The sequence below is a fragment of the Phyllopteryx taeniolatus genome, chromosome 22 (genome assembly GCF_024500385.1).
Source record: "Phyllopteryx taeniolatus isolate TA_2022b chromosome 22, UOR_Ptae_1.2, whole genome shotgun sequence".
In the NCBI taxonomy this organism is placed as follows: Eukaryota; Metazoa; Chordata; class Actinopteri; order Syngnathiformes; family Syngnathidae; genus Phyllopteryx; species Phyllopteryx taeniolatus.
Genome location: NC_084523.1, coordinates 1,974,190 through 1,988,067, shown reverse-complemented (window position 1 = coordinate 1,988,067; position 13,878 = coordinate 1,974,190). Strand labels below are relative to the sequence as shown.

The 13,878-nt window shown below is 43.6% G+C and overlaps 1 protein-coding gene across 13 annotated transcripts in view; it reads right to left on the bottom strand.

Moving 5' to 3' along the window:
- cald1a (caldesmon 1a) overlaps window positions 1-13,878 on the bottom strand; it is a 156,473-nt gene that overhangs the window by 18,616 nt on the left and 123,979 nt on the right. For 11 of the 13 annotated variants that reach the window (XR_009786586.1, XR_009786587.1, XR_009786589.1 and 8 more), the window contains one exon: window positions 3,389-3,474. Coding sequence is in view for 1 of the 13 variants with exons in the window: in XM_061762500.1 (XP_061618484.1) it covers window positions 3,389-3,474 (86 nt within the window). In the remaining 12 variants the exon portion in view is untranslated. Of the gene's footprint in view, window positions 1-3,388; window positions 3,475-3,648; window positions 3,795-3,917; window positions 4,068-13,878 lie in introns of those variants that run through there. The other 2 variants (XR_009786595.1, XR_009786588.1) reach the window with 2 other exon arrangements.

Below are 13,878 nucleotides of genomic sequence, written 5' to 3'. Positions count from 1 at the left end.
AAAAGAGCGGCGCGGCGCCGTGGGACGGAGACGAACGAGGGAAAGGAAAAGCTTCTGAAAACTTCCAAAAAAGGAGAGCGAAGAGAAAAGGCCTTTCTTCTAAATCTGGCATGCCGCTTTCAATTTCATACGCCCTTAATACATTCTGCTCAACGTGAAATGTCTCTCTACGTAGAAGCGGTGCGTCAATATTTAGATAAAATTCAAGAGCTGCAGCTGCATTACTTTTTCGTATGACCGCACAGGTTCAGTGGTGCGCCGTCAGCAAGGCCGCCTCTACTGGCATAAACACTATCGGAAGGAGTGACCTACATTTCTAACCTAAATTGTTCCGCAAAATTGGATTAAGTTATCGCCAACACTGTGTCCTCTTCATTTCGTAGCATTATCTTAGCGGCGCTGCTTCCGCTACATGTGGACTTTAGATTGTTTTTTTGGGCCAGGTCAGATTTCAGCCTCCTCGTGTTGCCGTGTCCAGCTCATCCGCCTTCGGAATCGGTCGTGCTGGCCGATGTAACTCGAACTTTTAGCGAGGGTTGGTTTTCAAATTCGTCTTCACGGGGCCACGGCGCTGGCCCTCGACGATGTCAGATTGGTTTGTCAGCGACGCTCGACTTCAACTAGCGCAAATCATTTGTAGCGATCTGCGCACATTGATATGTTTAATAACCAGCGCATCTGGTGAGTGTGATGTACAACCCCGATTCCAACAGAAATATAAACTGAATACAATGACCTATATTTAATTCAATATACCGCAAAGACAATATATTTAATCAAACTGATCAACTTTATTGTTTTTAGCAAATAATCATTAACTTAAGAATTTGATGGCAACAACACGTTCCAAAAAAGCTGGAACAGGGTCATTCATGTTCACCACTGTGTTACATCCCCTTTTCTTTTTAGAACATTCGATAAACGTTTGGGAACTGAGGACACTAATTGTTGAAGCTTTGTAGGTGGAATTCTTTCCCATTCTTGAAGTACAGCTTCAACTGTTCAACAGTCCGGGGTCTCCGTTGTCATATTTTACGCTTCATAATGCGCCACTCATTTTCAATGGGAGACAGGAGGCCAGTCTAGTATCCGCACTCTTTTACTACGAAGCCACGTTGTAACACGTGCAGAATGTGGTTTGGCATTGTCTTGCTGAAATAAGCAGGGGGCGTCCCTGAAAAAGACGTTGCTTGGATGGCAGCGTACGTTTCTCCAAAACCTGTATGTACCTTTCAGCATTAATGGTGCCTTCACGGATGTGTAAATAACAGTCTGGATGGTCCTTTCCCTCTTTGTAAATAATGAAATCCCTAAGTTCCTTGCAATTGTACATTGAGGAACATTGTCCTTAAACTGTTCGACTATTTTCTCACGCACTTGTTCACAAAGAGGTGGACCTCGCCCCATCTTTGCTTGTGAAGGACTGAGAAATTCAGGGAAGCTCCTTTTAGCTCCCGATCATGGCTCCCACCTGTTCCCAATTAGCCTGTTCACCTGTGGGATGTTCCAAACAGGTGTTTGATGAGCATTCCTCAACTTCCTCAGTCTTTTTTTTTTTTTACCAGCTTTTTTGGAACGTGTTGCAGCCATAAAATTCAAAGTTAATGATTATTTGCTAGAAACATAATGATTATTTGCTAAAAACAAAGTTTTCAGTTTGTGCATTAAATATCTTGTCTTTGTAGCGTATTCAATGTAATATATGTTCAACATGATTTGCAAATCATTGTATTCTGTTTTTATTTATGTTTAACACAATGTCCCAACTTCATTGGAATTGGGGTTGTATTTTATTTAAACGCTTTAGCTTTTTGTCATGTTTTTAATTCATTCAGAACAAATTGGACTGTTTCAGCGACTTAAACCACACAGACTAAGTGCTAACTTCTACTCCCCGTGGCTTCGTTCCAGCAGGGCGGGCAGGTGTGTTTCTATTGCAGAACACGGGGACAGACGGCGCCCCCTTTCAGGGTTTGACCTCAATGATTTCACTTCGCGGCATAAAAAAACTTCCTCAAGACGAAGCGCGGGGGGCGAGCTCTCCGTTTCCCGCATCGATGGTCACGAGCTTTTAGCGATGCCCCTCAGAACGAAATAGGTCTGAGGCGCCTATGTGGAACTTGATTCCTCTGGGGGGGTGACTGGTGGGCTGCTGCTTCTTTGCACATAAAGGTCCAATAGCAGACCGATGGATCGTCTGAGGCGCTGTGAACCGTGATGGCTTTTCATTGAGGTTGGAAACGACGCAGATGAATTGACAGACTAAGGCTGGACTTTGTAGCATTACTGACTAGCCGTGGCTTTCTTACAACTTGGCCTTGATAGAACACAGCCGCGCAAAAGCTTGGCTCTGTAAAAGCCAACGGGTTTCATCAAACCTTCATCATTTGATCCGAACGCACTCGATGGTTAATCCAATGGGTGCAGTCAAACTAACGTTGCGTACAAAGCGCTCCAACGCAACAACAGTGGTTTTGAGTAGTCCAACCAAGTGCGGTCGTATAAATATGTTTCGATATCTTGGCAGAAACGGAAGAAGCGATGTGGAGATGCATTTTTTTTTGGAAATATCAACAACAGGAGCACCGTGTCACCTGCCAGCGCAGTTATTACAGGAGCGTGACCCGCCAAGTTGAAATTTGATGTTTACTACTATCCCAATCATTCAAATTTGGTCTCTAAAAAAAAGGTCATCAAAAGACTGTGTGAGCATGTTTTGCATTAGTGACGGACTAAAACACTTCTCAAAGATAGAGCAGACGAGTGACCTTGGCTGTTATCTATGCTCTTATCAAAGTCTTCCTAAGTGGTCTCAGGCTGCGGCACTGATGAGGAAACTTGTTTCAAAAAACAAAAAACAAACAAAAAATGACTATAAAAGGCTTTGGCACATTGTTCTCACAATCTTTTATACCTGCGCTTGGCACGTTTCCACTCACTCACTTGTTGGAATGGGCTTTAGTTTAATCAATTTGGTCCATTGAATCAAAGGCAGTTCAGAGGACCTCCATATCTGGGAGAGAAAATTGGAAGGAGAGCGGGAGGGCGTGATTGAGCGTTCCCACTTAAAGGTCATCACAATGCTTATCTGATTGCTTATCAACCTTTTTTTTTCCCCCTCCTCCTACAACCCAGGCTGGGGAGAATACAATGTTCGCCAAACTATGCTTTTAAAAAGACCTCGGGGAGGCCTTGAGCTTTTAAAACAACACTGGCGCGGTTCTCGTCCAAATTGGCATCAACATCGTAGGGGGTGCGCTGACAAGAAGAGCTTCGCTCGGCAACACGGCCCGAGGAATTCTTCGCTAGGTAGGAAGATCCCGAATGACAGCGCCCTGTGAGCTGGCTCCGATCCAGCGAAGGTCACCGTCGCAACCGTGCGTCTTACCGTTCGGCCTCCAGGCGCATCTCCTCCCGCTTCTGCCTCCTCAGCTCCCGGCGCCGCTCAAAGTCCATTTCCTCCATGCTTGTACCCTAGGACGAGACGGAAAGAAACGTGTTAAAAGTGTCGTGCTATCTGAGCGCAATCGGTGTTGGAAACACGGCGCCGACGGTTAGGAGGAGAAGAATGGAGGACATAATGGACAGAAAAGGCGGAAAGACGTGTCACCGCAGGATGTTAAAAGCATTCTCCCTAAAAATACCCACTGTGGGTACGTGCGCGGCTGGGCGGGGAGACCACCCGGGAGCCGGCGGGCCCGGCGTCGTCCGTCTGTGATCTCTGCTCGACCGCCGTGCGTGTCCGGTGCACGGCCGAGCGGAATATAACAAAACTCCAATTAAGCGCTCGAGGAAAAGACAACGGCGCATTTGGAAGAACAACAAGGAGCAGAGTCACATAAATACAAACCTGTTGATACAACAGTGTCTATTTAGGTACAACATGATGATGCAGAACGAAAAGAATCAGACAGTACCTTCAATAAATGAGCCAACAAGTGTCTTTTCCTTTACACCGCTGACATATCATCAGCTAAGTCTTCTCCCGCAGAGCAGCCTACAAAAATTCCTGCCCCTTCCCCTTCTTGTTTCTCGTCCCTCCTTCTATCCCTCAATGACCTCCTTCCTTCTTCTCCCCCCCTCGTTCGCCCAGGCTCTCCTCCCCTCGCTCGAGCTTCCTGTGTTGTTTGCCCAGAAAAACGCTCTCCGAGGACATGACTCTGCTCTTGAGCCTCGCTTCCGGTGTCGTCTTCTCTGCTTTTTCTCCGGAGCTACATGTCGACTGTGTGTGCATCGGTGTTCGCGCGCCGTTGATCAAACGCATACATTCGCGTTGAGGACAGCCGGGATTTATCAGTCGGTTCGTTGTTACGGTATCGACAATGTTATGTTGCCTTGTAAGCTCGGCGGTAAGGCCGACTGCCTCGATGGGCTGCCGTAACAAAGTCGGCGAGTCAATTCCTTTGCATCCGAGCAATTTCTTCGACGGCCGCAACTTTGTGTTCTTTCTCATGCCAGTTCAGTTTATTTTTGAAAGGGGACAATGCAATTTCATAAAACACATGAAGTACACATGGTTAAAAAAGCCAGAATTAGCCAGAAGGCTAGTTTTCATCTGTAGTCCCCTGGCCATGATGTAAAAAAGCAGTAAAATACATCTACAAGACAATATAATACAGGATACATAATCAAACTATACTATTAAGAGAGAATAAAACCATAATTTTTTTGATCATAACAAAAAGACAACATAACATACTTGTCTTTTAGTGTTGGCAGCTATAGGTGTTAACTAGCCACATTTTCAGTTTTTTTGTGCGATCGCATTCCTCGGTGATAGTTACCAAATCTTTAAGTCATTATTTTACATTTTGTAAATTCGAATACTTTAGAATTTTCAAAACCTACAAAAGCTTTTTTTTAGGTTTTGTTTGAACTGATAGCGCACATTTTTTTCTAATTGATTATGAGCATAGGGATGCACGATTATGACAGCAGACGGAAATGAAATACATAGATAGGCGAGCGCGCTCTTATCTTGCCACTGAAGCTCCTCACTGGCGCCCGACTGATTAACTGGCCAGTTTTTTTTTTTTTTTTTTTTTTTTTTTACACATTACAACATTAGACAAAGATAATGGCATTAAAAAAAGATATTTTTTCTTTTTTTGATTCCAATTTTTGCTGATTTTTTTCTCTCGGTTGAAAAGTTCAACAAACACTAAAGGACAGAGTATGGTAAAACAACTATATATTTCTTAAATTAACCGGCCAACTATCGGAATCTGCCTAGAAAAAAAAATAAAAAAAACGGTGAGGCCCTACTCCTCGCTGCTAAGTAAGAGTAGCGAGCAGAGACTCGTCTCCTCACTATTTCACAGTGGCTGTGACTGAAAATAAGGAGATACATTTCACAACACTGCAGTAATTCACTCTCTCTATATTTGGATGTTAAGATAGCGTCGTCTGTGACTGTGGGCAAGGGCCAATTAGCGCTGGCTACGCATGCGACCGTAATTAAAACGAGACGAGAACACTAAGCGCAAGTGACAAGGGCCTCCAAACAGCACCGGTCTAATCACAGACTTCTACATACAGTGGACGCCCACAGGGAGACGCAGTACATTTAGTTTTACTCCAGAAATTTCCCACTCTCTCCAAATGAAATATGATTATGAATTTAATGACAAAAAGATAAAGTTCATCAACAGAACCAACACAAATGGATCGCATGGCAAGACATTACACGAATATGAAATATGTATTGCAGCTGTGACTGTAACTAATGATACATTTAATAGCTTTATTAAATAAATGCAATATCATAAGAATCTGGGGCTTTTAGATGGAAAATGCTAAGCAAAGGACCCAGGGGGGAAGCCTCTGGCTTGCATAAAAAGGGCCCCAGCAAGATGCGTATGCGTGTAAAATGGTGTGTAGCACTAGAGGGACCACCCGCACTTTTGCAAAAGCTAACAGAGACAGAATGAGAGGGAGAAAATGAAAAGAAGGCATTCCATACAGTTGAGCAACCTGCAGTGCAAAGTTGGTGACATTTTTTTTTTTTCTCCCAGGTTCAGCCTGTCCACTCCCTTGTTTTCCGCTCGAACTTTATCCCAGCGCTGACCTGAAATCTGCATCCACCCGTCGTCCCTTTCTTTTCTCCTCCGGTGACAGATTTACCCAAGTATGACTTCACTGACACGGAACTCATGAATATTCTGAAAGCCGTTATGATCGTGGGCCCTGATAACACATGTATCCTCTCACATTCGGGGTAGAATCAGCAATGCAATTTGACCTCTGACGGCCAAACTCGTGACGAAATTATGAATGAAAACTACCCAAAATATGTATTTTTATGATTAAAACCATGCTCTTTTTGTACAAAAAATCTAGTAAATTCTTCATTAGGTCTATTCAGCTAGGGATGTTATTTAAGCTTTTTTTTTTTTTTTAACTGAAAAGAGCCTTGACATTACCAGCAGACAATGGCCAGTTAGAAAGATTCTCTCGGTTCTCTGTTGTATCTTTTGCCAGTGGTATGTTGAGTAAAGGAAAGGCAAGTCATAACTCAGAAAAACTTCCTTAGCACAGCATTTCCATTTTTTTTTTTCCTGGCCAGGTGTTCGACTGACTCATAAAGTGTGATGACTTATGATGATATGGCGGCTAGACTTCAGTCCTTTTGCGTACATCATCTGGGCAAAGCGTTCCAAAATCGCGGAGAATGCCTTTATATAAGTTATATGCTAACAAAACGATTATGTTGAGAAAAAGACAAACTACAAGCAGAAAAGACAAGTCATTGGTGGAGTCGCAGTCGTGCAGGTGTCCAGGTGAAGAAAGGCATTCCACTTCTGTGAAATGTGAGCAAAAGCGCTGGCACAAAGCCCGCCTTCTTCTTCCGTACGTAAAGCTACTCAAGGGGAGACGGCTTTACACGCGTCCAGATATGGTGGTAATGCGCAGTATTTTATCATTAGGTGATTCTAATCGGACGATTTCACAGCAGAGAAGGCTGGTGCAGTAAGAGGGGGAGGAGGAGGAGGGACGAAAGACAGCGATAGGCCTAATGCGTGGCTGTAGGCGCTGAAGATGAACAGCTGTTTTGGCAGAGTGCTGCTGTGATAGTTTTGAGTTGGGTCAACCTTTTCTGCAGGGGTAGTACTGTGGTCTCGACAGAAGAGCATTGAAAGATAACAACGTCACAAAACTGTCCTTTTATGTGTAACAAATGTACATTTTCTCAATTGCATCGCGGGCCGCTTCGTTTTTATGGCTTCCCTCATAAGGCCGCTTATGACTGCGAAACCACATAAATGTATCATCGTTACGGTATGTGGAAAATCACTGCTTGGTACGTACGCTGGCTTTGAAACCATTGAAACCAACCCCCCTACCCACCCTTGAGGACTTGCACGCTGCCAGAACTAAGACAAGGGCGTGCAAAATCCACTCGGACCCTCCCCACCCCGGTCACCAGCTCTTCCAGCTCCTTCCCTCAAGTAGGCGCTACCGATCAATGCAAACTAGAACTAGTAGACATTCCAACAGCTTCTTCCCTCTTGCGATCAACTTCTTAAACAGCTAACTTATAATTCCATTACAACAAGCTGGCAATTTTTGGACTTGAGTTCGTTGTCACATTTCTGTGGGGCCAATTATGTATTACTCGTGCACTCACTGTAGTCGTCTCGGCGTGCTGCGCTATTTGCATATAGTGGCCACTCATGCCAGAGTAGCATCTGCTCCATTTGCACACTGATTGAGGAGTATCTGTAACATTTGCACAACCATTGTCCCAGATTATCGCACTACTCGTCACTTTAAACCGCATACACTCCTTGAAGTCTCGGTGCCCTTTGCACAACGGTCATTGCACCGGACTATTGCGATATTAGCCATTCGAACTGCTCTAAGTGCTAGAGGACTCTGCATCTTTTTGCACAATTGTTGTTTGTTGTTGTTTTTTGTCAATGTCTTTACGTCTCCAAAGTGTTCTGTAAATTGACTGTCTGTTGTACTAGAGCGGCTCCAACTACCGGAGACAAATTCCTTGTGTGTTTTGGACATACTTGGCAAATAAAGATGATTCTGATTCTGATTCTGATTCTGATTGGATCGCATAAGAGAACAAAATGCAGAGCATAAAACTGCTTCTCTTTTGGACCGGCTTTGGAGGCATTTATATGAAACTGCTAGCACTGAATTATCCAAATAAATGACAAAAGTGCATCATAAGCAGTCTTATTTTTAGGAGGAAAAAAAAAAAAAGATAGAGTAACAAGTTAAGTCTTATTTATGCTATTAAAACATCCATGGCTTTTTAAGTGCGGCACTGGTATTTACATTTCAAATGAGTTCACCGGTTTGACGTATTACAGAGGCTGAGCAACACTGTATTTGTTTATGGAGTCGACCTGTGTCCAGAGCTTATTTGTTCTCGCGCCTCTGTACTCACACCCTTAATAATCGCCCTGTCATATCACGTTACAGTGGTGCCTTGACATATGAGTATAATTTGTTCTGTGACCACCCTAGCAACTCAAAACATTTCAAATTATCTTTTTCCAATTGAAATGAAAGGAAATACCAATACCGATAATCTGTTCCAGCCTTTCCCCCCTCAAAATTGTTGTAATGTGTATTTTGAGGAAAAATAGCACTCCGTAATATTGTACTTTATGAATACAAAACATTCAGTCATGACATAATTCAATAGAATTAAAAGGAAACATCGAATAGTCATCGTGCCACCTGGGGGCAGTATGACAGATAAGATATACTGCTCATTGAGACGTCTAACTCCTCTCTCAGCTTATCGCTATGCTACTCATATTTCACTCTAGTCTGTCATTCTACGCAAAGGATAAAGAATATGACTGTGAGTCATGTTCTATTGTCTGTCTACATGTGTTGCTGCGACATTATCTTCAATCCTTTGATTAAAGGATAAGAGCACCATTTTGTTTAGACACACGAGGTGTAAGTCTGACAGTAAACGTCAACTGGGAGCGGCAGTAAACAGCTTGAAGCTTTTTTTTTTTCAACTGCGTGTTGGGAAATGGGTTGAGTCACTGCCACCGCATAAGTCTGCGCTCCCAAGTCAAAGCAGAAATCGGTAGGGTGGCTCGTATCTCGAAAATCGAGCCGCTCGTACGTGTATCTCAAGGCACCCTGCATTTGATCATCATCAAATTACTACTTTGAACAGAGGTCAAAGCGCAACAGTGGCAAACTCTCATGGGCCACGTACAAGGATGTGAAGGGCCTGATCTGGCCCGGGGCCTTCAGTTTGACACCTGTGCTGTCGACCGTCGAGTTTATTATGGAATAAGAATGTGTGCACGTGTGATTTCCATCAGTGCCCGCAGTGGTCTGCTTGGAACGCGAGCCGAGCGGTTGCGGTCGTCTCTGATGTGCGCCTCTCCTCTCGCGTGCCGCGCTCGGCGGCGTAAGCGCGTTTACGGTGCCGGGGTGTGGTCGCTGAGCTGCCGCAGATGAACGCGCGTTCGTGAGCTCGCTGGAGGTTTTCGGACGACGCGGCCGACATATTTCGCTCTTTGCGTATCTGTCTGTGCCTCTTACTTACGAGAAGGACTTATTTGATGTCGGATTATTATTTATTTTTTTTGTCCAAGAATCGGGGGGTGGTATCGGCAGCCTTCGCGAGTACCCGATACCTCGAAATAAGGCCGTTGTCGACCCCACGCCTGCGCTCATAGGTTTTCTGCTTGACCCTAAAATTTCAAGTTTACCACCACCGTGAAAGCTGACTTTAGGCTATTTAGCGACGTGGCTAATTGCGCAAACCCATTTAAAATGGCCAAAAAATCAGTGACTGCTTTGTTCCAGGCCCGGCCAACTAGACATTCTATCAAGTTTTATTTTCATCAAAAGGTTTTTCATATCACGAGACTATAGCAAAAATAACACATACAAATCCAGACTATACAATCCAAGCACATTTTTTTCCTCAGTGTCTTGGCTCGGACGACGGAAGCTTATCCGCTAACTGCAGAGTATTACGCAGATAAAATATGAAGAGACACTTGATTTTTTTTTCTTCTTCTTTATGACGGCCAGGATAATATTGCGCATTCTTTCTTTCTTCACCCGTCTACATATAAACGCCACGGCGTGAAAATCAACCGCAATGGCTTCTGTTGTCAACGCCGCGTCGGGGCGGCCAAACACAACAGAGCTCGGCTCGATCTCGATACCATCTGCTTCCTGCTCACGCTTGCTTCCGAGCGTCCCCGAAAGTGAGCCGACCCCGGTGACGACGCATCTCGTCGCGCGCGAGCAGACGATCGTGGCCGCTAGTGTCGCTGCATCACGGGAAAAGAAGCACGATTGAACTGAAAGGGAAAGAAATGCATTTAACGCGAGCTCACCGCACACAACGGCATCACCCTAAAACTACCGAATCCGGCAGCACTGAGGAAAACTTGAAGGGGGAGAGATGTAAAGTTTCCATTGGCTAGGGAAAAATGAGGCTCCTGCATTCCCAGACTATGTTTCACATTGTATAAGGCCTGGCTGTGTGAAAGTGAATCACACACACACTGAGACCATGAAATTCTCAATGGAATACCTCGGATGCATTGTACTTTGAGGACGACGGGCTGTGTGATGCGCCTGGGGAATTAAGAGGGCGCCCGCGTCATCGCTGAATCGGTCGGGCGAAAGATTGCGTTTCAAAAATCAAAGCGGCAATTAAATGGCAACCAAACAGCAGCGACGTACATTTAATGCGTCAGTTGCCAATTTGTTGTCTAATGAATAAGTGACATACAAACTACTTTAAAGTGATCTTTTTTTAGACCAATAATCTGCATATTGTACCATAAATGTCTCTTTTTGTGGTCTGCTGCATTAAGACTGTCCTAACACTTGGAATGGAAACTCCACATGATGACTCTTCATTGGCACTTTGGTTGTTTGAATAACCAAACTGTTAACCCAATTCAGTCACACAAATGTGCTTAATAGCCTTTAAAACATCATTTCGCTGCAGCAGATGAACGGCGCACATTGTCCGATACTGAATAAAGTGTGAAAATCTAATGCGCCCATGGAATTAGAGTATCTCTGACTGAAAAAACAAACAAAACTTGCACTCAGTAAACTTACTTAGAAAACAAGAAACTGCGAGCTTCTATTTTTCTAAACTGGATGCACTGAATTTGTCAGTCATTTGTTTAACTGTAAAATGTCGTTTGCAAGGAGGTGATTGAAAAACCCAAACGATCCTTTTATGTACATTATAACACCGCCAGGAAAGTGTCTTAATTAGTACTAATTATCTCACTAATGAAAAATCCTTGTTTTTGGAAAGTAACATGCAGCTTGATCGATACAGTCTTGAATGTGTGTTGCTGAGACATCGTTCTTTGTTTAATTTCCCACTAATCTCGCCGCACGCTGTCATTCGTCACTTTTCTTGTAAAATCGTTCAGCGGGTGAGCGAGGACCTGCTCTTGTGAAACATCTGAAGGCAGCTAAAAACAACACACCTGCGCCGGCTTGGACCGAAGTGTTTATATGTTCGCCGACAGCACGCTTGGAGCAAAGTCACACTTCAATTGCAGGAAAAAATATGCATCATCCCCCATCATGCAGCTCTCAAACACAACATTTAAAATGCAAATATTTGGTCCCTTTGTGAAAAAAATAATTACTAAAAATGTATTCCAGATGCAGCACGTCTTAACAATGAAGCATGGCAGTGAAGCACTCAGGATGAAAAATCCCAAAGGTCAACTGCTAATCCCGTTCCCCGAATTAAAGAGCAGCCCAAAAAGAGCTGGCGCTAACGTAATGGTTTTTAAACTTGTGTCTTAGTTTTAAAGAGAGACATTTGCATCACAAGTTGGTTCCTTATTGCTCGTATCATAAATTGCCGTCTTTCGACTTTTAAAAGGATGCTTCATCCTGCTAAACTACAAAACTAAAAGGCATCTGAATCCCTCACAAACTCGGCCTGATTGTAGTGGATCAAAAAAAAAAAGGACCGCTCACTGCTGCTGCTTGTCCATATGACCAAATATGGAAGGAAAAAATGCTGCCTTTCCCGTAACCAAACTGGGAAAAAGGGGAGGAAAAAAAGGAAAAGTTTTCTTCATGCTGTCTGCATAGTGAGATTGGAGAGCTCTCACACTAACGACACAGTGGCCGGAGTTGGCGCCCACTCAATTCTGCATGACTGATGGCCACGCTGGGCCTGCTGCGACACACATGCACGCACACACTATGACTAACGCGCGCCGATTTCTTTTCACCGCGCCGACATTTGATGTGCAAACGCGCACGTTCGACACTGCGGCCTCAGCCTCGCTCTTTGGAATCGCAAAACTCTGGTAGGCTACGTTCCACTCAGTCAAAATAAAGCCAAAAGTCCGCCGGTTAAATAAGAAACTGGTTTTGTGCAAGGCTCGGAATGAGCCGATTCACATCGCAATTTGCGAGTGAAAATGAGCATTTTGCAGCTCATAACCGATAACTCAACTGTGGACTAATGCGGTAAAAGGTGCTCACGTCGCTACGCGAGCGACAAGATGGCGACGATGCATCGAGAATAGAGAGTAGGACATGAGCCAAGGTAAAATTAACATAGCGCATATCAGTGAGATTCATGTTAATGTACTTTACTAGCATAATTTTAGCCCTGTCAAGGGCTGTCTGTGTTAATTAGTCATAATTATGACTTTTCAGTAGGATACTCGAATACGAAAATATTCGATAGCTGCAGCCCTAAATTCCACTCGGTTATATTGTTGCATTTTTATTGTTTAATAAAACCGTTGCCTCAGGGGTGTGTGGGATTTACCTGCAAAAACTTGCTCCTCAAAATTACAAAGTTGTATATAAAAATAAAAAGATTTTTTTCCAGCCTTGTCTGTGTGCCTTTTGCCCTCACGAGACTGTACGGAGGTTCTCGTGGCGCTGCGAACGTGCCCGTGCATGGTTCGCAAGCAGCTTGTATCGAATTAGCTGGGATGCCAGTGGCGCGAGCGCACGAAAAGGCGATAATGAAGAAAATGTTTCCCATGTTTCAATATTGTATTCGATTGGTTCTTAGCGCGGCTTAGCATTAGCCTCAAGGAAAGCCCGGCTAAAAAGAAAAAGACCCGTCGACACCTCTTGAAATCGATCCATTGTTCTAATAATCTGCACATGAACATGTACGTTGAAAAAAGTTGTTGTTTATTGGCTTAGCCTTTTTTTTCCCAGGTTACTGGGCTTCATGCTAAGCTAGCTAAACTGCGCTTGCTGTATCTTTATACATCAGGAGGTTCAGTCGCGAATCAACTTTCAGCACGAAAAGTCTTTCCATAAATATCCAACTATTCACTTCAAAATGCACGCATTTTTGCTTATAATAATATATAGGCCTACTACTCACAAAAAGTTAAGGATATTCGGCTTTCGGGGGAAACTTCAGAATGAACCTAAAATGTGAATATTCTCTACTAACGCTCGTGTCCAACGTTTCAGTATTTTTTCACACAACATCACGTATAAAGCCTTACGACGGTGAGGTATGTACTGTTAATCAATTGCTCGGTGTCATCGTGGTCTTATGATGTCACAATGTACACAGCTTGATAAAGAGGACTGTTTAAAGACCTATTCTAATTCAACCAGGATATTTATTTGCCAGGAGTTCACCTGTAAAGATTATAGTCCATTTTAGATTTAACCTGAAATTTCACCTGAACGCCCAATATGCCTTTGTTTTTTTTGGAGTACTGTCTTATTTTACTATAACTTCTACTTTTCTTTATCCTGTTTGTTAGGATTGAAGCTACTTTCAAACAGCAGCAGCAGTCTGGATTGACTTGAGTAGAAATGGTGATAATGTAAAATTTATATTTGAAAGCGACATACGGGGAAGAATGATGACACACACACACAAGGACATCAACGAGC